Source organism: Thermobia domestica, chromosome 5 (genome assembly GCF_964235325.1).
Source record: "Thermobia domestica chromosome 5, izTheDome1.hap1.1, whole genome shotgun sequence".
NCBI classification, from domain to species: domain Eukaryota; kingdom Metazoa; phylum Arthropoda; class Insecta; order Zygentoma; family Lepismatidae; genus Thermobia; species Thermobia domestica.
In genome coordinates, this window is record NC_137458.1 from 164,009,353 (window position 1) to 164,034,012 (window position 24,660).

Consider the following 24,660-nt stretch of genomic DNA (forward strand, 5'->3'; position numbering starts at 1 on the left):
ATTTCCAACACAGCCTTCAATGGTAAATCACATCTTAATCCATATGAGTTCCGAAACTTTAACGTTAACAAACTGCAATTACATGTTGGATCAAAATCATTCCCTCCCAACCCCCTTACGCCTGATTTTAATAATGATTTATACCTTCTAAGTTACTATACTCTGATATCAGGTACTGGTATATATTATCAAAATTATTCACATACTGTTACTCTTGAAGAATATCCTAATGGATATACTCTGTATGCATTTATTCTATCTCCAACTGGAACTTTAGATGACAACACTTGGGATGTAGTTCGTGATTCTCCTGTAAATTTAAAAGTATCATTTTCAGAAACTTTAACTGAACCAATTACATGTATTGTCTATGCGCAATTTGATTCGTTAGCACAAATAGACAAAGATAGAAATATTTATACTGATAACACCTTCTAATTTATTCAGTTGAGTAGAATGAGGGTTGTTGTACACTTCTCCGCATTCCATAATAATGATGAGGAATTTATTGTAAAGGAACTAGCAATTGTAAATCCTGACGTTCCGTTTTTACAAAATTGGATATTTAAACCACCATATCCATTAAATAAGCTGTCTGAGCCAATCATAAATACAAACAAATATCTAAGTGAAAATGTATATGGCATTACCTGGCACGAAGGCGATGTGGAGTATTCACTTCTTAAGGAAATAATTCAATCATATTGTTCAAATACCACCAGTATTTACACGTATGGATTAACTAGAAAGTGTTTTCTTGAAGAAATTCTGCAAAGAAATGTTACAAATTTGGAAGAAATAGACTGTCCAAAGTATACTGCATTAAGTTTCCACGTTCACAAGTGTGCACATAATAAACATCGTTTTGGACAATATAGATGCAGTATTCATGAAGCATTACTATATAGTGAATATGTAAAAGTGTATGATTATGTTTTACATGTGAAAAACAGTGATAATTACATACCTACTATAATTAAAAAATAATAATCATGTATAGTGACGAATTGTTAAAAGTATTAGTGACTGATAAAGTGACTGGTGCAAGTGTTACCGGGATTTATCCTATTGATAAACTTCCTGTAATGGTAGAACCACCTGCAGCACTTGTAATTAATCTTGATACATCCAATTCAAGTGGATCACACTGGGTAGCAGTGTACATTAATGAGAAAAAACATGGATTCTATTTTGACAGTCTTGCTATGGACATTCCCAAGGAAATAAAAAATTTTTTATCCAAAAATACTAAATTATATTTTACAAACAGTGAACAATATCAGCACGATGATTCTGTGTTATGTGGATACTTTGTATTATATTTTTTGCATCATATTATTCGCACTCAATCATTTGAAACGTGTTTAAAATTGTTTAACAACAAAAATTTAAAAAAGAATGATGATATTGTTTATAAACATGTAAACAACATTTTAAAAAGAAAACACAAGTAATTTTTTTATTTTTTTATTATTGTATATATATTTTTTACAATAAAAATTTTTAAACTATATTCATGCATTTAATTTACAAATCCTCGTTACAATCTTGATAATGCATTAGTTAATGCTGTTGATCTTTCATATTTCCACCAGTAATTCAACTGTTGTGCGTTACGATATGCACATCCTGATTTCTTTACAACATTTTTGTGAAAAGAACAATATTCATTAAATGTATTTCCACACAAATCATTTAATGCTGGACATTCTTTCGTTTCTAAATCAATAACATTATCTAATGCAAATATTCTCTTAATCCAAAGAGATTTTTCTAAACCTTTACAATAAAAGGTTGAATTCATTGTACATAATTGATATACAAGGTTACGTATAAATGATACAGTATATCCTGTTTTACTATCCCAGTTCAAACCGTGTAAATTCAATGTCAGCCAATCAATTTGTTTTTGGCAACCTAATGACAATAAATTATATTCTATTGGTGATTTTACCAAGCAATGGAAATTTACTGTATCATCACATGCGCTAAGACAAAACTCACGAATAATAAATTCGTTATCAGACATTTTAAAACCTTGAATATCAATAATGTATTGATTTACGCAAGGTGAAATTTCATTTGTGCGCTGAATAAAATATGATATAATTTGTCCAACAAATTCTGTATTTTTTAAAAGATCACAAGTTTTACGCATAAAGCATATAAATGAGATTTCACTATGTTCTTGTTCATACAATTCAAAAAGTTCACCAAGAGTTTTATCAAGAGATAAATACTTTGCTGCAAATGATCCAATATCATGAAGAGCACTTGATTTGCAATCCAGCGGATTATTCTCACGTAAGTATACATTTATTGTTTTTAATACACAATTCACATTAATATTTTTAGCACTACATAACACACATAAAACACTCACACTATTCGGATACATTTTTCCTTCTGTCTTTTCTTAATAGAACCTCTAGTAATTCCGGAAAATAGTCTATATCATTTAATAGTTCCAAATATGCTTCATAAAATTTTTCTCTTGTTAGTATTCCAATAATGTGGGTGTTGGCATACAGGTAAAACACATCATCTTCAACACTAGGGCTTGCTATAACACTCCAAGCACGGACTTCCAATGATTTTGGGGGTAAATTCATACAATCATGCGCATACACATGATACGATCCTTCTCTGCAACCATCACATATTAACGTCTCGTTAAATTCCCATTTTTCAATAGCTTTCTTTATACATTCTCGGTCCACATTTTGACTATTACAAGAACAGTCTAAACTCCAAAATCTTGATGGTGATGATGCTGGGGTTTCTGAAACTGTTAATACTGATGAATCTATTTCATCAATATCAAATTCTTCATCTGAAGATGATTCATATAATTCTGTTTCAGCATCAGATAATGATGCTTCAATATCGCAGTAATCCTTCTTCTCATACGACTGCATTGTCTGTCTTTATATATTTTCTCTCTTAGAACTTGTATTTAAAGTACTTTCAGATTTATCACGTGTTCATCTTATGTCTAATCAATGTGGTTAGTCATCAATCACATGTTACTTAATCACACAGTTGTAGACCCAATTACTTATCACATGATGTTTAGTCATGTATCATCGGTCAAAATTACTCATCGTCACATGATGTTTCCTCGTTCAACAAGTTTATCTAATCGTACAAAGGTCAATTCATCCGAATTTCTAAAGCGCGCAAAACCTCAGTTCATGTCTTAAGTTCTTCGGTGATGGATGTGTGAGAACAAGACTCCGTCTTTAGTACTGTAATCAAATATGGCTGAATAATGCAATAAAATAAAATAAAGTTATTTCCTATTTTCCCAAGTTCAATTCCTGTGTGCACATAAATATAATTTCATATTTTTTTAAAAAATTCATTAAACAGGGGGAGGGTGTCCCTAAAAACCGTGGTCCCTATACAGGGGTCAATCTTGGGTCCTGGGGGCCATTTCCAGGGGTCATCCACTGTGACCTTCGTAGTGGTCATTCAACCTTTCCTTTCGTCATCTATCATTGTGAAACACATCACGTGTTCTTTATCAATCAATTGACCTTTCCCCCTTTCCTAATCCTATTGCATCACCTCCTTCGATACTCCCCTTATCCTTAATTAAACAAGCGATAAACTATCTCTTATCAACTGTCGCATCTCTTTTATGGATACCACACTAAATCTATACTACTTTGTCCTCCTTTTCGAGTTTGGAGACTAATTAATGAAACACGTCAGCTAATTAATGAAACAGGAATGATTCAGGATATTAATCAATGAAGCAGGTTTTCAAAATGCATAAAATATTGCCAGAATGGTGATAGGATAAATAACTTGTTAGTACCACGACTTATGACTTTATTAAATACAATGACTTAAAGTAACATTAGTATTGCTTCCTATTAGTGAATCATCATTTTGTAGTTGTACTTTTTGTATTAGTTTACTGTAATAATGTATTAATTTCTATATTATTATTATTTTTTCTTTCTTTAAAACGTGCTATTTGACACAATCTGGAAGCAAACTTAAGTTTCGGTAAAAGCAACTTTTTAGTGATTTTTTTTTAAAGTTCAAGTGTCCTTTTTGATTTACAAGTCTGGCAACCTTATACTTCTCCCACACATAACTTAAAACTAAATTGTTTTTATAGGAGATACATCAAATGTGAATTTTGTTATTTGTCTTCTTTGGTCTAAAATTACACTTGCAAGTCTAAGGTGTTATATTGTTCAAGCACCCCACTGCTACGGTTAGCATTCTACTAGTGACACAAATGAGAAATCGTCGCTGCGCCTCGACGAACCGCTATGTGACATTTTTGTAAAAAAAAAAAAAAAAAAAAAAAAAAAGTTATGCCGTGCAAATAAACCTGAAAGCTGTCAGGCAGTATCCCTTATAACACGGTAAGTGAATATTCAATTGTTTCGCCACAACAATGAAAAATAATAGATTGAAATTAGAAGCTTCAGGGTCTCATCACGTACGGATTGATTAATGTATACAAATGCTCTATGTACTTATAAAGGCGCAAAAGGTAAACCGACATGTGCTACGCAAACACAAAAATAGTACTATAATATTGTTGAAGCAATCTACAGCAATGTCCAGTGCATAATACAGCAGAACAAATTTTACTATATTTTTCAAGTGTTTCCGTCTGTATCTAGCAAAATTTTCAGTTTAAAATGTTTTCTGCTTCTTCTGAAAAATCGTGGTTTTAACACACAGCGGTTCTTCGAGGCACAGCGATGAAATATAGGGGAGAGTCGGGTAGTATCGTCATAGATAGCTTTGTTACAATTATTTGGTAAGTGTTTGGCGGAATATAAATTGGTAATACATTTCTGAAATCTTTATTCCTTGCTGAACAATTACATTATACCACGAACTTACAACATACAATAACTGAGTAATAATGTACATTTTTCTGAAACATTAAATTTGCACTACATGAAACATTGGAGGCCTATATCGGACACCATGACAAACTCACATTTTCATGAGAATTTCACCTTACTTACATGTTTTACCTTACTTACACACATCACACTTGTAAAATAAAGAATCTCCTCCAAGATCGGCACAATTTTCGTGGGCCCATCGATAGCAAAATTTGCACTGAATCCAGTCTTCCTGGAAATTTTCTCCACAGACCAAACATACAGTATTTTCTTCATTTTTAGGATTTAAAAACAATGATTTATTTGTCGATGAAAAAGACACCATTTTCCATGTCAGGTTTTCGTTTTAAGTCTGCTTTTCTCGCCGAGGTTATACAACTTTCAGCTGTTGTAGCCTTCTTTCTTCTAGTGTGTTTTATAGGGACTTGAAGTGAGAATTTCCCTATGCTCTCCACGTCGTTTCCTCACGTTCAATATTTCTTTTTTGTCACCTGGAAGTGGAGATATTTCTTCCAGATAAGATCTAGAGATTTGACGAGATGTACTAGGCCCAGACGTTGAAGGGACATCTGAGACATCTACATCGGCCTGTGTTGCTTCAGTATGATGATGTCTTGGCGGTGTGCTGGCGGATTGAGATTGGCGTGGATGATCATTTTCTGCTTTTGTCATATCACGATTAAAATTTAAGTCCACTTTTGACGACATCTATGGCGAACTTCATATTCTCTTCCGTCCATTTTCCTCTTGTTTAGCTGAAAAATAAAAACATAAGCATTGGCGCCAAAATTCTCTCATCGGTGTGTCCGGTACTGGCCGCCAATGCCTTGTCCGATACTACCCGACTGACATAGACCAAGAAAATATCTTGCCAAGTCAAATGAAGTAAAATTACACGAACATTACTTCATGTACATATTCGCAAGATGACATCACGTTGTTAAAATATGTTTATGCGATTATCTACTTACCCAGCTGTACGCTACAGTTTCACAAATTTAACTTCGTCACTGGAAAATCACAACAAAAACACATACGATGTTGCTGCTTCCAAACGACGCACTCAACTTATCCACAATGGCGTCAAATACTTTGTCTCGTTTGTGGCTACGAACACGTCATAGGCAGTGCTGACAGTTATAGCCCAATTATCAGAAACGAATATCGTCCGATACTAACCGACGTCCGATACTATACGACTCTCCCCTAATAATTACTTTCTCCTATACTCTCCGTTGAAATCAGGCCCGTACAGTGGTCGTAGTTTAAGAGAAATTTCCCTAATCTAGGGAAATTTCGTAGTTGAATTTAGCAAAAAGGAAACAAGGATATTTTCGATAAAACATTAAAAATCCAGGGAAATTCACGTGCTGACTGATTGATCAATACAAATACTTAGATTTTTTCTTTGTTTTTCAGAAAACAACTGTTTGTGTGTGTATGTGTGTGTATCTGTTCAAAGTATTGCAACCATTGTCGGCTGGATGTATTTATGTTTAGTTTTTGAAGAAAAAAGTGAAAAAATAAAAGCAAAATGCAAATGAATAAAACAAATGCGGTTGGCACTTCCTTTAATATAGCTTTAATATAGCAGCTACCTGGGTTCAAATCCCGTCGTGGCAATTATTAATTTTTCTGTATGGGACGGTGAAGTTTATGTAACTGGTATTGTAATTGTTAGTTCTTTATAATAATAATAATAATAATAATAATAATAATAATAATAATAATAATAATAATTATTATTATTATTATTATTATTATTATTAACACAAAAAGAAAGAAAATGTCAGATAGTGGAAGCTATTCATAGAAACAGAAAAGATATACAGTATATCAGATCTTTTTTAGGTTTACACAAGAACGCAATAATATTATTACGTTTATGGATTTACAGATGGAATTATCATTTTATGACAAGAAATGGAATATAAATATTTGTTAGCTGATAACAGTAATGCAATTTGTTTCGCCTTTCTTCTAGGTAGAAAGATGGGGAGAGATCTTAAATAGGATCATTGGCATTGAAATTCATACAATTATACGCATAATAATAATAATAATAATAATAATAATAATAATAATAATAATAATAATAATAATAATAATAATTTATTCTTCGTATTATTATTATTATTGATTCACGGGGCCGAGGCGGGGATTCCTGCCTTTCCGCTCGGGCCAGTCTGCCCCTGGCAGCGAGGACTTCATTTTGGTCGCGCTCCTTTGATTCGTCGTCAAGAATCCCGAACGGACCAATGTGAACTATCGCCAGTCATGTGCATGCGGTTACTATTATATATTACTTTTTCCAGACGAATTGTTTCTAAAGTGAGCCCCGGGTTCAAGAGTAACCCCTGCCTCTAGATCATGAAGTGAAAAATATTGAGATGAGTGCGTATAAATGTATGAATTTTGATGGCAACTGTCGCCGATCATTAGAAAGTGAATATGGGAGAGCCATGAAATAAAGAAAATAGATGCGCGTAATTTTATTATAAAATTATAGAACGAACGCATTTCCTCTTATCCCAAACGGCTATCGTCTAATACATACGGTTACAGGAGCACTCTGATTGACCAAACTAAAAATACCTCAATGATTTATCCCTTTACATGCGACGTCACCTTCATCGCCTTCGTGGCGAAGTCGGAGGAACACGTGCCTTCGGATCGTAAAGTTGTTGGTTCGCGCCCGCGTCGGGGTACTTTTTAAGTGCTTTTAGGCTCACTGTAATGTAAACAAATCACACATATAGGTAATGTAACGTATTTTGGGAAAGTAATTTTGTGGTTCATTGGTGTTTCGTCGCGTCTATGCCGCTGGTGGCATAAATTTCAAAACGGAAGTGAGGCTACAGCGGATCATCGCTGCGGGGCATCTAATTTTTGCTGAGAAGTCTCAAGTAGCTCATCGTAGGTCCACCGGCGCTTTCAGTATAGGACAGCTTGAGTTTCAGGTTGTTTACATTATCAGTTTTCTTTTTCTACTTGTCACCAAAAGCTCCATACAAAATAACGTAATAAACAAAAAAATAAATTAAAAAAAGTACGTTTGAGTGTTCGGGCCACACATCACGTCTTCGAGGGCCAACGGTTAGAGAGTTTTATTTCCCCAATATCGAGTAACCTGGATAAAACGTTGAACTCGACAATCTGCAGTGTATATTAATGGCTCATGAAAGAATATAATTATAAAGAAATACTCGAAGAGAGAGAGATTTAAACTGCAGTTTCACATAACATTAGCCTAGATGCTCAAGCAGGACGTTAAACTTCCTCATATCTAAATGCCGCAACAAAAATCAATTGAATATATTCTTTCGGATGTCATAACTTTAGCTTAAGTTACATGACCAACGAACTCGTTTAAGTTGCATTGAAAGTCATAAATCGGAATACAATTTTGCGCGTTATTTACATCTACAGTTCTTTGTTTCTTATTTTGAGAATTTGTATCATCTGTAAAATTTCTACGAAATCCAATTCGAACGAAATTAGATCTAATGAGTATATGCTTTTTAAGTGTACGATTACTATTACTGTTGCTACCAAGATTATGTTCGGTTACGCGATTACTATTAATGTTACTAATAAGGTTAGGTTCGGTTATCTTACCGGTAAAATTAGGTTCAGTTCTCATTCGTTTTACTGGTGGAGATATGTCGTGTCTCTTAACTGATCTGTACTTGCCTTTACGCGATATCCTCAGCAGTCTATCTTACCACGTTTTCTGTTTCTTCTGTAATTAGGTTCGGTTACAATACCGGTACACATGAATTTAACATTACTTTTCACATTGGTATCACACTATGGACGCTCCGAATTTGATTTCGATTAAGGTTAGTTTGGTTCAGGTCCGTACTGTATTGCACCATTGATAGATTTTCAAAATTTTGCAATGTCATACCAAGATGATTGAAGCTAACGCACTGCATTACGTTCGGTAAAAGCACCGTCTGATTGTTCACTACTATCATTTTGATCTTTTCGTTGAGTGAACATTCTAATAGCTCTAAGTCAATCGAACAATCACTACAAGCATTGGTGGAACACACGTTCTCTTTTTGAATTTCAAGAATATTGGAATCAATTTTCTTCCTGCTACATGAACCATTGTCGTGTATATATCATTAAACTGTTCCATTACAATTACTTCATCTCCAGAATTAATATCATGTTGAATATACTGGGAACACAAGCAACCTATAGCATTCACTAGACATAGATGACCATAACTTTACGCACATTGATACATATCAAAATCTTCATTACACGCAGTATCAATAAGACAATCAAAAACATTCGAATGAAGAGAAAAGTTAGGATAATCTGATCCAACCAATACAGCAGTATGTTTTTGCGAACACTCAGTAAATTTCACCAATGCAAACTCAGGATCTGCATTTTCTGTTGTTTCTATGGAAGGTTCATTTGGAGCACACATGTTAACCTGTGACGAAATTTCTTCAGTATTTGACAAATTTTCCTGTAACTCCTTACTTGAATTCGCAACTTCTGTAGAATTTTGAACTTCGATGAACCTACTTAGAATTTGTTCTATTTTAAGGTCATCTTGTTCAATTCGTAGATTTATCTGGTCGATTTTACTATTGAGTTGTATCATCTGTTCACCAAGATCTTGCTTTAATTGTTCCAACTGTTGATCAATTTCACTGTCAAGTTGGCTCATTCGTTGATCCATTCGGTCACAAAAATCTTGCTTTAATTGTTCTAGCTGTTGGTCAATTTTACTGTCAAGTTGGCTCATTTGTTGATCCATTCGGTCACCAAAATCTTGTTTGAATTGTTCTATCTTTTGATCAATTTTACTGTCAAGTTGGCTCATTCGTTGATCCATTCGGTCACCAAAATCTTGCTTTAATTGTTCTGTCTGTTGTTTAATGAGATCGGCCAAATCAGAAAAGCTCATTTCCCTGTTGCCATCTGTTTCAGATGTATTTCCCAAACCAGTGAGACTCATTTTGATATTCCTCGGAATTTTTGTGCCACTTCTCAACACGGTAGACTCCGTCTTGTTATTTCTTTAGTGAAATCACCTCACAGCCTTATAGTCAATCTGTACTGTTGAAATTTATTATTTAGGAGATTGCCTACTTTACTTCAACGAATCACCTAAAGGTTTTTGGCGGCAAACCATCAAAATTTTATAACTTAACTCGTTATACACAGGTCCTCAGTCATTATAGCTAGATTAAATTACTAAAATCACTTACAACAGTTTATGCTGCGTTTAGCTTTACTGGCTTTTATTGTGGCACACACTTATGGAAATAAATACACACCTTTTTAATTATGCGTACATTCTTTTATGATTGTTTCTGAATTATATCGTTTATTTACAAAACGTTGCTATGACTACGTAAAGACAAAAACTCACCACAAAACATAATCATATTAGAATCAATATTTGATTCTCTTCCCTTTCTAGTATTTTCTTCTTCTTCTTCAAACTGGTTAGTGCATATTTTAAAATCATACATTCCCCGTAAAATATAAGAAAAGATATTTAAAATTACACTGAAAATACAAGATGTTATTGCATGCTGTCGGCCCTCGAAGCTGTGAACACGAGACTTCGATTACGGCTGCCGTTATCAATGTTTTTTTTCCCACTGTTTAGACCTTCAGGCGCCAGTACAGGTGTTTCCTTGGAGCTACAAATTTCCTCATTTACGTGACGTCATACTTGATATGATATACCCGTTGTTAGAAAAATATCCAATTGAAACTGCCTCGATGTACAACCTTTAGTGGAGCTATGTTCACTTGTGAGTTACTAGTATCACTAATGTCATCTTAAAACACCCACACAAAAATTGGAATGCTATTTGGAAAAACATCAACGCTTCCTTTCTCACCCACCAACAACGTACTACCTGGTATTTTATAGTAAATAATGTATATAAAACATTGGAAAAACTTTACAATATAGGTATTGTAAACAGTAATATATACACATACTGCAACAATATCGATACGCTAGCACATAAGTTTCATGCTTGTTCCAACGTACCAATCATCTGGACATATTTTTGTATCTTAGTAAAATGTGTCGTCGTTCACCTCATAGTTTTATTTGGTCTAGGAATTAATTCGTGCGGTTGGTACGCACACATTGAAGCTGTAGTACAAACACAAAATACATAAATAACTTAAGAAAAATATTGTCCATCGCTAGCCACCACTTTCGCCCATCTGTCAGGCAATGTACGGATTCCGTGGCGAAAGAAGTCCTCATCCTTGGAAGCGATCCAGTCAGAGACCCATGTTTCGATATCTTCTGAAGAAGTAAACCGCTGTCCAATCAAATCGTTGTTCATGCAATCGAACAAGTAGTAGTCCGAAGGAGCAACGTCTGGTGAATACGGCGGGTGGGGTAAAACTTCCCATCCGACATTTTCTAAATAGGTTTTGACCGGTTTTGCGACATGTGGGCGAGCGTTATCATGTTGAACAATAAGTTTATCATGTCTGTTCTCCCATTCTGGTCGTGTTCTGGCCAGAGCTTGCTTCAAACGCATTAATTGTCGTCGATAACGTTCTCCATTCATAGTGTCACCCGGTTGCAGCAGCTCATAGTACACCACACCTTTCATATCCCACCATATGCACAGCATAACCTTTGCACAGTGAATATCTCGTTTTGGTTGTGATGGACCTGGTTCACCTGGTTTCACCCAGGCCTTTTTTCGTTTAGGGTTCTCGTAATGGATCCACTTCTCATCACCCGTAATAATTCGATGCAGAAACCCCTTTCTGCTCTGTCGTTGAAGCAGCAATTCGCAAATGGTTTTTCGTCTTTCAACGTCTCTGTCTTTCAATTCATGTGGAACCCAATGTGACATCTTTTAAATCATTCCCATGGCTTTCAAGCGTTTGGAGACTGTTGTTTGATCAACGCCTAATGCTGCTGCAAGTTGTTCCTGCGTTTGACACGAATCCTGCTCGAGCAATGCTGTCAATTCTTCGTCTTGAAATTTTTTTGGCTGTCCAGCTCGCTCTTGGTCTGCCAAGCCGAAATCACCACTTCTAAACCGTGCAAACCACTTCTGACACGTTCGCTCAGCTAGAGCATGGTCACCATACACTTCCACCAAAATACGATGACTTTCAGTCGCACTTTTCTGCATGTTAAAGTAATGCAGCAGGACACCCCGCAAAACCACTTTATCAGGCACAAATTGCGCCATGTTCACTTAACTACAAACTGGTGTTGTTGACGCTTTAATCCACTGCCCTATACTACGAACGATACGCGATGACAGGGGTTTGCAACACATGTGTGGATACACGGAACTGTGGGACGCTCCGTTCGTTGCGCCATCTCTTGTCCACCCGCACGAATTAATTCCTAGGCCAAATACTATAACAGAATTTATTTTGTGGCCTGATTTTTACTTTACTTTTAATTACTTTTCAACATTTAAAAATAATGCTGTTATCTAGCTCACTGTGCAGACTATCATGTTTCTTTTGTATACTAATCGGCCTTATCATGTTGAAATATACAAACAATATCTGAAATATCAAACTAGCTTTCTCCTGCGCGAAAAAAAAAAAAAAAAACCTTTTGGGAATTATTTAACTGTTCTTACAGAGTCATTTTCCACGTGTGTGATATAAAAAAAATATAAAATGTAATATACCTTTGTCACCTCAGCTAATGATAATGTAGACATAGCTCATGCTACAACTACTGATGATAATGTAACTTGCCTAACTGTGCAGACACCTATGTATATATATGCATTGTCTTTGTTCATTATTCCAAGTGTTTTTAAACATTCTTTTTTTAAATGTTTTGTTTCCTTTTTTAATTCACAATATGTTCATGTACTTTTCTTTGTTGCTTCTGTATAAAGAAGGTTTAAATTAAAAAACGTAGCCGATCGTGCTAGTAATCAAAATCGTTTTTGGCGTGGGTTCAAACGCTGCCAAACGATTTTTTTTTTATTTTTTAAATTTTCATAACTTCTCATTAAAATAAAATTGCAGTTTTACTCAGTGATTTATTTGTGGATTTTGTAGAAGGGGGGAATCTTTATGCAAGATTGTGTTCCGAATAACAGAACTTTAAAGTCGGGTTGGGACAACGTTATTTATAAACCTACATACTTTGAATTTATGGTACTAGTTTTATAGGCGTTTCTCAAGTTCATTTTTTTCCCACTTTTTTAAAAACAATTTTATGATAAATGCGAGGGGTACGTTAGATAAGATTTGGTTAGGTAGATTAGATTACATGTGTTATTTACCTTATTATTTTTCGTCCTACTGCTGAGGGCAAGTGTGCAGCATCCAGTGAAAGCCCTATAGTTACATTGCAACCTGCACAACTTGTCATAACAAGTGTCACTCCTGCGTAAAACGGTTTTGTTATAACAAGTAATTCTTTAGTCCGTTCTAATTTGGTCTAAGACCAAATTCCTCGCCCGAACAATAAATACAATAAAAGGTAAGAGTTTACTTTGGGAAGAACAGTCATAGGTGCTTTTCATACTTTTCTGCATTGAAAGAAGTAATATCTGATCCATTAACGTTTATGAAAAGCAGAGATTCGAGGGTTTTTACAGATAAACAGCTTCTAGCGTCAGTATACTGTAAGTTTAGGCTGGAAAAGCTTCTCTCACACTCTGCAGAAGATACTGAAAGAACAATGATTCTCATGTTAAGATTATATAGATTTGGCCCAATATTAGAAGGTTTCATCTTATGCTCTTGGAATTACTGCAGCATTTTGGCTGAATCGTCAGACGAAAATTTTATTTATTTATTTATTTATTTTGAAATTTACATTACTTCTTTGTCGCGGTATAACATTCTTGCAGACAATTTTTCTGGATTGTAGCAAAACGTCATCCCACTGAACGGTTAGGAAAGCAAGACCGTATGTTATCTGTTAGATCCTGAAAGAATTGAAATCTTATTTTCTGGTACTACCTCTCAAGAGAACTGTCTGAGGGTTTTGCAGGCGGGACTTCATAAAACCAGTTTCTTCAAACTGACATTGTAATTCTTACATGGGCACGCCGTCTTTTTCTTTTGACGCTTCCAGAACACATACAGTTGTTTCAATTTGGCTTATTACCTGTACAATGGCTGCTGACCTTTCTTCTCGAAACAAGCTAAGGACATGTAGAGTTCCAACGCATCTCGGATCATGGACATTTCATAAACAAAATTCTACTTTGTGAGTTTTACGTATAGGCCCGAAAATATTGCACGCTGGTGAAAGCTTCTCTGTAAATTTGTAGAAGCTTCCCGAGAGTGTTCCTCTAGCGCAGGGTAGGACTTCCACAGTGCTTCTACTGAACGGTAAGCAGAGCCTAGCCACAGTATATCAAAATCTTTAGTAATATTTTAGAAGCGAATGCTTAGTTCTTCTGATATTAATTCGATGTCTCGCCTGTTGTTCGGGAACATAATCGCTCTACAAAGTTTTGAAAATAAACCACCCAGATAGCAAAAATGACTTGCAACAAACTTGCAGCAGACTAGCAATTCAAGTCTGGCAAACTTGCAGCAGACTTGTGATGCAAGTCAGCAAGTTTGATGCAAATTTAATGCAAACTTCCTAGTTGACACTCTTCGAACTTGCAGCACGCCTGCAATGCAAGTGTATGGTAAGTTTGTAAAGCAAGTTTCTGCAAGGGGTTTACTTGCACCGCAAGCCTACTGCAAGTTTACACTTGCACTACAAGTGCACAGCAAGTCGACAACAAGTTAGTGCAGGTGTGACGCAAGTCTCTGCAAGAATACCACTTGCACTGCAAGTCTACAGCAAGTTTGTAGTGAGTCTTCTGCAAGTATATACTTGCATTGCAAGTCTACAGCACGTCTTCAGCAAGTGAGTGTAGTAAGTCTTCTGCAGGTATATACTTGTATTGCATTGTATGCCTATTACAAACCGAACATTTACTGTATATGAACAATCACACAGTATATTTTTTCAACAACTTTGTCAAACAATACACGTTTAAAATACAAATTATCTCTACATACTGGATACTTACGTAATTATCTTAATTGTCCACTTGTTTTAATGCTTCACACACTTCACACCTACTACAAATGGCGGCCTGGCGGGGAGATTTCTAAGATTAGACTTTTGTGCCACCTGTTGGTAGAAACTAGAATTGACACACTTGCTACAAAGTTGCAGCAAGCCTCGGAGGCAAGTAAAATCTGGCAAGTGAAAATAAAATTACGACATTTGCGGGTAATTCTTTCAAAACGCCTGCAGCAGGTGTACAGTGCACGGAAAGTCTGGCAAGTTAAAATCAAATATAGTGAAAGACTTGCTGCAAACCGACATGCTATTAGGGCATATCTAAAATCGTATTAACTTATGAGACACAGTGGAGGATTTGTCAATCATTAGCACAAGGGTTCATCGGAATTCGCAAGATACTCGGCCAGTTTTTCCTTCATTTCTGTAGCTACAAAGTCAATAATATTTGCACACATAACATTGGAATAGAGAACTTGTCCGAGGTCCTTTTTTTATTTATTACTTGGAATTTAACAAGATGTACAGTAAACGACAGACGATTTTGGGCAATAACATAGGCAGTTCTAAATATTGCAGCTCTCATTTTAACGCGAAATTCATTCACAATTTTCCACTTGTCTTCTTCATTCGACATTGAAACTTTTATTTTTTCCCTATCCCTTTGTTCACATATTGACAAACATTTGTTGTGTGCAATAGACTTTTCGTATTCATAGATTTTATCAAGAAATTTCTTTGATGTTTTTGCAGTAACACTGTTGGATCATACACTAGCCTTCTTTTTGTATGAACACCGAGTTCACTAACGGAAGCACATATAGTACACACAACGCGAATGTCATTAGTATTTCGTTTAGCACCTAACCACGGTCGTTTAATTTTCCAGCTCCCAAATTGTTCTTGATAACATGTGGAAGGGAAAAATCCACTGGGACAAGAAATAACCTCACCATTATTAACACTACGCCCCGAATCTGATGAGATGTCTGTAATGTGGTTTCGGACTTGCACTATCTTCAGACAAAAACCTCTTACTTTGTTTGCCGGAATTATTTACCTTTTTATCATCAGGAGCTTCTCTCTTATTAGAATATGGTCTAATACCCATTTCCGTCTGTTCTTTTTAATGTGCTTGTCAATGAAGAAGCTACCAATTCACAACTACAGTGACTGCCAGTGGCGTATTTAGGGGGGTGGCTTCCGGGCTTAAGCCCCCCCCGAAATCTTAGTATAGTAAAGTAAATGAAATATCTTGCAGAATTTTCATATTTCCAGGCAAAGCCTCCCCCCGAAAGTTAGCAAAGCCCCTCCCGAAACAAAATCGTAAATACGCCACTGGACTGCTCACTGATGACTGAAAACCTTGTTTTTTTAATTACTGTACTACTTCAAATTAAGAATAATAAGCAGTGGTACCAGCTGCAAGATTTTTTTTTCTTCGGGAAGCAATTTTATAAACAAAACCAACATAACTTGCGACAAACAACATACTGAAAAAATAAAGAATTGCTACTAAAACATGAAGTTGAATTATTGTACTTTAAAATAGATTGTATAGCTCAAGAAAGGGGAAAAATATCTTCCCAGGCTGGGAAGACTTATTTAAACCTAGAGACAGGGAAGTCAAAACTTAGAAGGGGGGAAATTCCCAGGCTTCTCTGGCTGCAAATAAATCCCTGGTTTTACTATACGGATTCATAGTAAAAGTACCTAGGTAGTAGTAGAAGTAATAATAATAATAATAATAATAATAATAATAGTAATAATAATAATAATAATAATAATAATAATAATAATAATAATAATAGCAGTAGTAGGAGTAGGAACGTGTTAGAAGCCACGTATGGATTGGTTAGGTTCTGTTCTCTTGCCCAATTTTTACTTTACATTTTACATGACCAACTTCAAACAGCTGGCTAGGGTAGCGCGCGAAAAATAATGCAGGGTAGCGAGAGAATACATAAACTCTTGGGATCGGCGTAAATGCTGCCGGTGTTTGTTCTTTGGAAATTAGAAGTTACGATGAGGAAGAATAATAGTAATATAAATCGGGAGCTGTTAAAAACGATGAGGTAGCCTCAGCTTGAAGAACGTTTCCTGATATTTTCCTCATTGACGAAGGTCTATATAACTTGTTTTTGAGTTAAAGAAGGAAATCTCGAGTGACATTGTGCACTCATAAGGAACGTCCTCAGTGGTAAAGCGTTCACCTCTGGTGCTTGGGGTCCCGGGTTCGATCCCAGCCCTCGCCAAGTGAACTTTGTGGTGGACAAACACCGTGTGCGTGGGTTTCCTTGGGGTTCTCACGTTTCCTCCCACTTTCTTCATTCCACCATTTCACTCATTACTCATCATCACCGTCACCTTTAGCCTGACCGGCATTTACGGGGGACGTAAAACTCAAAGATTTCATTTTATTTTTCATAAGGAATATCTCCTTATACGAGCATTAGTATTTTGTATAGTATTACATGCAACGATTTTAACTAGCTAACAGTTTAGGTGAAAGATGAAGTGACGCAGTAGGTAAGTGGTTAGCGTATTGAACTTCTATTTGGAGACCCGGCTTCAAATCCAGGACAGGTTGAAACTTCTTCAAATGTTTCAATTTCAATACATACTCAGTGTGACAAGCAAGATCTTCTCTCCTCCAGAAAGATGTTGGAATGAGGAGAATTGGAGAAGGTCTCTCAATGGAGGCAATTATTTACAAACTTATTTCCAGCAGTTTTTCTAGATTTGATATTTTCAGCTACTTTCAAACATTTCGTGATTCGTGCGTGGTCAGTATTTTTATTTCTCTAAACATACAGTATATAAAGAAATAATACATTATATACACAGCAATATTAAGATTAATATATGGTGTTCTTTGGAAAAACACGATCCGCAACAGAGAGATTCATCTTAGACTGGAGAACTGTTTCGTTAGTCACCTACTTTACAAATTTTACCTGCATAAACACCTGGATCGGGGCTACCAACTGCTGCCAGTGCCGAGAAAAGTAACGTGTAAGTTGGGTTGCATCTGTTTAGGCGTTCTCACAACTGCAAATGACCTGGACCCCAAGTAATGGAATTAGAGTACTTAGGGGGGGATACTTTTGTGATTCGCTGTACATCTCGCCCGATTGCTGGTGGTTTAATATAAATGGATGTGGGCATACTGTTTAGGGCTTGACTGAATACGAACAAATAAGAGGTGTAAAAATTTCTTTGAAATCTTTGAGTTTTACGTCCCACGGTTATGCATGTTAGGCTAAAGGAGACGGTGATGATGAGTAATGAATGAAAATGGTGGAATGAAGAAAATGGGAGGAAACGGGAGAACCCCGAGGAAACCCACTCACACGATGTTTGTCCACCACAAAGTTCACTTGACGGGGGCTGGGATCGAACTTGAGACCAGAAAGACTAGAGGAAAACGCTCTACTACTGAGCCACCGCGGCCTAAAAGTTTCTTAGACCCGGGCGTACAATATCCATATGTGCGCCTGGTAATATCCAATCAGATTCGGACAACGTGAAGAAAGGCTGATACTCTTTGTCGTGCCGTCAGAAAAAAGGAAGGAGAAAGTAAGCTATAGAAATATCAGTGTTCCGCAATCAGTGTGTCGCGGCACACTTTTGAGCCGAGTAAGGTGAAAGCTATGACGTGAACTTTTAACGTATTTTAAGAATTGTCGAGCTGTAACTATTTTGAACCATTTACTGTATTTCATATCTTTACACATTATTCCATTTACTGCCGTATTTTATTGTTTGTACACTACTTTTGTCGGTTGTTGGAACATACGAGAACCAAAAATCGTGCATGACTGCTACAGTACGTATTTCGTTATAAATAATAATAAAATAAAATAAAAGTAAATAATAATAATATAGTAAATTATTTGTAAGGTACCCCAACTTATCGTAAGATCTAACATAAGAAACCACATACAATAGTTGAAACGTTCTTTTTGCCTACTTGTAAAGACACGCTGAAATAGTTGAGTTGATTTTGAGTTTAACGTCCCTTTTAACAGGGAGGCTATATAAGACGTGAACCTACTGATTAACATGGAATCTGAACCAGATGAGCTCCCGCCGAACCACCTAAGCTGTGCAGCACTAAAACCTCCATAGTACAATACAGAAAACACACGCAACGAAAGAAAGATACAATACATGAGGGAGCACTAAGGCGGATATGTTTTAACAGTCGTAACAACAATGCCGCGACGGCAGTAAACGACAATGGGTCTCGTGAATCACCGTCAAGTTCGACAAGTTCGGCTCGAGCATGGTCGGATCAACCAGAGTCGTGGACCAGTCGAGGGTGGACGAGAGGGATTCAATTGTAGTAGTATAACATTTCTTTTGCACCTCGTAGTGATTCTAAAGGTTTCTATACGCGTATGAGGATTTTTGCTTAGCTGGTAACTTTGCATAATATTCTTTTTCCTCTTTGTCAAGAATTTCCCACTAATCCCCCCCCCCCGTAACCTCAAGTTTTCGTCAGAGTTTCTATTGTCTGTATATCTTTGTCCGTGCTTACTGGTTTACATGATTTCAAATACGATGCATATTTCAGAAGATCTCCTTTTAAATCATGTAAACTTGTAATCGACTTTCAATTGTAGTACGTACGAACGTTGCAATGAATATTTCAGCAAAATTGCACCAAAGACGCAACCTACAGACAAAAGACCCACCATCGAAATGCTGTACTTTCCCATTTCAGTTTAATCATGATCGTTATTAAAAGCCTCCTGAAACAGCGAGTTTTATACTGTTCCCCAATCCTCTTCTCGAAACTCCCTAAAATTATATCTCAAAGATGGTAGTTTATAAGTCTATGATATTTAGTTGTACTTCGGTTGTGTCGGTACCTTCTAGTCCATAATCTTCGTCACAAGCCAGAGTCACTGTCTTGTTAGCTGATGTAGACAGCTGAAACATTGAACTCTGACATTTAGATACTAACTCAGTAGCTGAACACCATTTATGATTACATTAGATTCAATGTGCTTTAGGTAGTCACAATTTACAGTCCTGTAACCAGGGCCGGATTAACCCATTTAGAGGCCCAGGGCTAGAAAAAATATGCTACCCCTGCTGACTTTGCCTAATATACGTGAAAGTACAGTAGGAAAGTTAAGAAAATATGTTTCATATTTTTATGCATATTTATCTTATGATGATGATTGCATCTTGTATAATTCTTTTTAGACAGCCAGTTGAGATTTTGACCAGAGTAAGGTCCCCGTTCATCTAGAAAATCCGGAGTACAGCCCCCATAAGCTCCCTTAATCCTGTCCTGCCTGTAACAATACATTAGAAATATGGTTAATAAAAAAAACAGCATTTTAAACTTTCGTTTACTTATAGTATATGATATTTGAGTAATTTTCTTAGTTTCTCTCGTAGTGTAAGCAAATATTTGATATATAAAATGTAGTTTTTCTTTGCAGCTTTCGAAGATGATTACAGAAATTCCGAAGAAACTTGAAAAAGGTATTTATGGCTCTCCATATTCCAGAAAGGCAAAGACTCTTCTATACTCCCATTTGTATCGCATTGAATTGGCAGATTTCGATGAACGCTTAGAAGAAGATTGCTTATATATTATAAAACTGTTCCCACAACTCTTAGAAGAAATAATAAATTGGGTTGTAAGACAATCGCTCTACCCACAACAAGGTAAGATTACAGTTTCTTAAATACAGGTAGATTTGCATAAAAATATCTCTTATCTTATGTTTTGTTTTCGAGTATGTATTGGCAGATATTAAAAACCTTATCTTCTGAAGAAACGATGCCTTGCAGGAAGACCAAACAATTAGGATAAAATTCCATATTTTCAAAATACTGACTTTCGTCGTTCAGTTACACGTTTGGGATTGGTGACATAATGAACGCAGAAAAATATGTATGACATTAATTGCGTTCCAATTTAATGGTAACTTTACAATAAGTTTCCTCACAATATTTTATAACATAGATTTCGTGAATAGTATAATACATGTGGTTCTATTTACTCAGTCAATATTCAAATATTATACAAGTAGTTTATGTCTTTCCCGCTCAGGTCCAAGAGGAAAGAAAAGCACTAAGAGAGAATTAAGGAAAATTTCAAAACAAGGAAATTCTAAATTAATAAGAAATCAGGAAGAATTAAGCCCGGAATCACGTATTAGCTCCAGAAATATTAAGAACTCAGTTAAATTATATGCTATGGTTGTGCAGGCTCTGAAGAGTCCTAGCTGCATGTTCAGACAATTTCCTCACATTACGGAAAGCACTGCAGAGAGGCTATACGATAAGGTTAGTGAGTCACGTATATTTAGGTATTAAATTTTATTCGTGAAAGCAAACCCTTATTGAGAAGGAATATTTGAGATTTCAATATTTACTAGAAATACAAGAACGGTGAATAAACAGTACGATATATGTCTTAAATGTCACTAATAGCATAGTGGAACTCTTTTTTGTGTTAATAGCATATCGCTCTTATCTCATGTAGTTATTATGTTCTTAACGAAATTATCGAACTTAAGAAAAATATCAACATACTTAAATGAATAAAATTATTAGTAGACTAGGATGAGATCCTCTTCAACAATAGCCCAGCAGGTGGTCTAATTCAATGGTGCTTGACGAATTTCTCGTCTGTGGGGCCGTATAGGCCCTGGGTAGGTTCCTAGAGGAGGACGATTTATTACCTGGGTAATAGAAGGGGTTGAGGTGGTCCTGGAAAGGGGAATGACCTTTTTTCATGTTTTAAACATGATCCTACACGATACTGTAATCGAAATTTTAAAAATTATAATTAAATTAAAATGTGTTTCAGATCATTAGAACTTCAGTATAAGCCTTGAAACGCGATTCCTAGCTCCCTCAAGCTTTTCCCCCTTAATTTATTGATTCTACTTAAAAAGCGCGTAACTAATCGAACACATTGTGTGAACGTACAAAATTATGATTAAATCAAAAATGATGAATATGATTACACCATTGAAGGACCCCCTGAAACATTACCTTTCAAGCTCGCGCATTATCCATGAATTTCCTATGCTTAGCAATGATTTTAATGGATTGTTTTCAGCTTGCTTTTAATACGTAAAGTCCTAAGATGAGCTACGCTAACTTAGAAAAAAATTCAATGAAACTAACAAGAAGAGCTTGCGATGATTCTACAAATAATTTGAGTGTTAAAATGTTGCGAACTTTGAAAAATTTTTCTGAAAATATTAACAGAACAGAACAGAACAAAATAGAAATAAGATGTCCAAGAAAGGGAAGGAACGGGGAAGAAGGAATGAATGTTTATTTATTCATTTTTATTTTTTTTGCTACGAAGCGAACTTCGTTTTCCTTCGAGCCCAGCTCTCAACTGAGAGGATATCTTTTCAAGTTTTCACTGCCTCCGCTGCAGAAACAAATACGCCATTGCGTTCTCCAGCTTTGCTATCTCTCAAGTGAGATAGAGGGTTTCCAAGTTTTCCAATGCCTCAGTGCAGAAACCATCCTTGCTATTTGATTGGTAAGAGAAGTTCAGTTTAGCCACACCTCCCACCATTATCCGATGCTAAGGTAGACACTTGTCAATCACTTCCTTTAGTTGTGAGTGAACGGAAGATTTAATTTTTTCCCTCCCTCTTCAACCTCAATGCTCACAGTTTTCTTGTTCTGGACAAGTAAATCCACCTTCCCAGCGATGATTGACCAGCTATATTGCTTATCCTTTCTTTCTTTTTTTCCGCTGGGTGAGCACACATTTCTTGTTGCGAATGGTTGAATGCATTTATTCCTACTCTTTGACTACTCTGCCGACAAGCCATTCTGCAACTTCAAGTGCTTCCCCTCCCTCCTCTTTTCTCTTGGTGTTTGACGAAATACGTGCGTAGGTTACTCACCCCACCTCCCACTGACAGACTAGCTTTGCCTCTGCAGACAACTGATAGCCTGGCGGAAGGTTGAATTTATCGAAGCCCCTTTGTTTGTTTCCAATACCAATATGCCGTTAGGCGACCAATTGGCGCTTATAAACACTATGTGGGACAGCATTACCCCTTGTTGAATGGTTTTATTGACCATAGGTTATTGGTCTTTGTATATTCAGAGACAAAAATGGATGCTCTTTTCTTTTCGGCAAAATAAATCCGTTGGTCCCATCAATAAAACTGACAACTGACAAATGGTTTTCATTTTTCATTGAAATGTATGGGTTATTAAATTTAAATTAGTAGCTGTATACTGAAAGAAAATTGGGACTAACACCCCGCCTTAATATTGTTCGCTACCTTTGTAGTTATCAGCTTGTATGTTTCGTAGACCGACATATATTATGAACAGCAACAAAATGTCTCTTGCTATAGCTATGCGCGCCACGAATTTAGACATACTGGGAACTACGAAATACAATCTGGCTACCAGAGTTTTAAGCCCACTGTAAAACTGTCTAATAAAATATTTAATACTTTGAAGAAATTAATATTTAATGAGCATCTCCCACCATAAGTATTTTAGCCAACTTTCTGTGGAATTATAGGAAAGAAAAAATTGTTTATTTCTGAATGTATTCTTTGAACTGGTCATTGTATATCCGACAAGATGTCTGGAAACGAAATATCCTTTCTTTCACTCTTTGTACAATGAGATTTATTACTACCCATGCGATATTTATACAAGGACAAAGGAAAATTCATTTACCTTATTTCTCTTGTACCCCCTATAACCTTAATAAATATGCTATATCTATCTATCTATCTATCTATCTATCTATCTATCTATATCTATATCTATATATCTATATCTATATCTATATCTATATCTATATATATATATATATATATATATATATATATATATATATATATATATATATATATAACCACTGAGCCAATTTCTAAACTAGCTTCACTCTTGCGAGGCGATTAACTAGTGGTTATCGCGAAGTCTAAAAAATTTTTGTTTCTCGTGTTTTTGAGTGTTCATCAAAAGAAGATATCATATCCAAGTAAGTTTTGTATTATTATTATTATTATTATTATTATTATTATTATTATTATTGCTTTGATATATTTCTATTGAGAGTGGAGGGAACCCTAGGAAATTTACACATATTGTGTTTGTCCACCACAAACTTATTTGCACAAGGATTGAAGCGGGAACCCCAGGATATTTACATATATTGTGTTTGTCCGCCACAAATTTATTTGCACAAGGATCGAAGCTGGAACTACCAAGCATCAGATATATGTACTCTGCCACTGAGCCGTTGTGTTTAAACTGGGGGAAACTATTCCTGATCCGACGGGGCCCCCGCACCAATGTTTGAATGTTGTGAATATTTATTTGTTCATGAATTGTTTTATCCCTAACCAGATTAATGTTTGAAGACTATGTCTTACTCTATTTCTCGTTTCATCTTACATAGGCAATCCAAACTTTATATTGTTTGAACAGCATGTGCTTGTTTCGTCTCGGAGACAACTTATGCAGCAAACTTGTTTGAAATGTGTTTCGTATTGTCTCGGTAACTTAACCAAGAAAGATTAAAGGATGAAACTATGATTATAAATATTATTATTATTATAACTAGGAATATGTGAGGATCCAAACCGCATATGATACTTTTTTTTAACAAGGTAGCATCTTATTTACACGGAAAATATCTGACTAGTTACGAAAATTACTGTCAGCCTTTCTTAGAAAATGCATGGTGATGTTACATATCAGCCTCCACTAAAGGAT

General features: G+C 35.7%; 1 protein-coding gene across 1 annotated transcript in view; it reads left to right on the forward strand.

Annotated features, from left to right (window-relative positions):
* LOC145684719 (translocation protein SEC63 homolog) overlaps positions 1–24,660 on the forward strand; it is a 172,409-nt gene that overhangs the window by 59,292 nt on the left and 88,457 nt on the right. The window contains exons 8-9 of the mRNA XM_081757093.1: positions 20,376–20,604; positions 20,993–21,228. Coding sequence (XP_081613219.1) covers positions 20,376–20,604; positions 20,993–21,228 — 465 coding nt within the window. The remainder of the gene's footprint in view (positions 1–20,375; positions 20,605–20,992; positions 21,229–24,660) is intronic.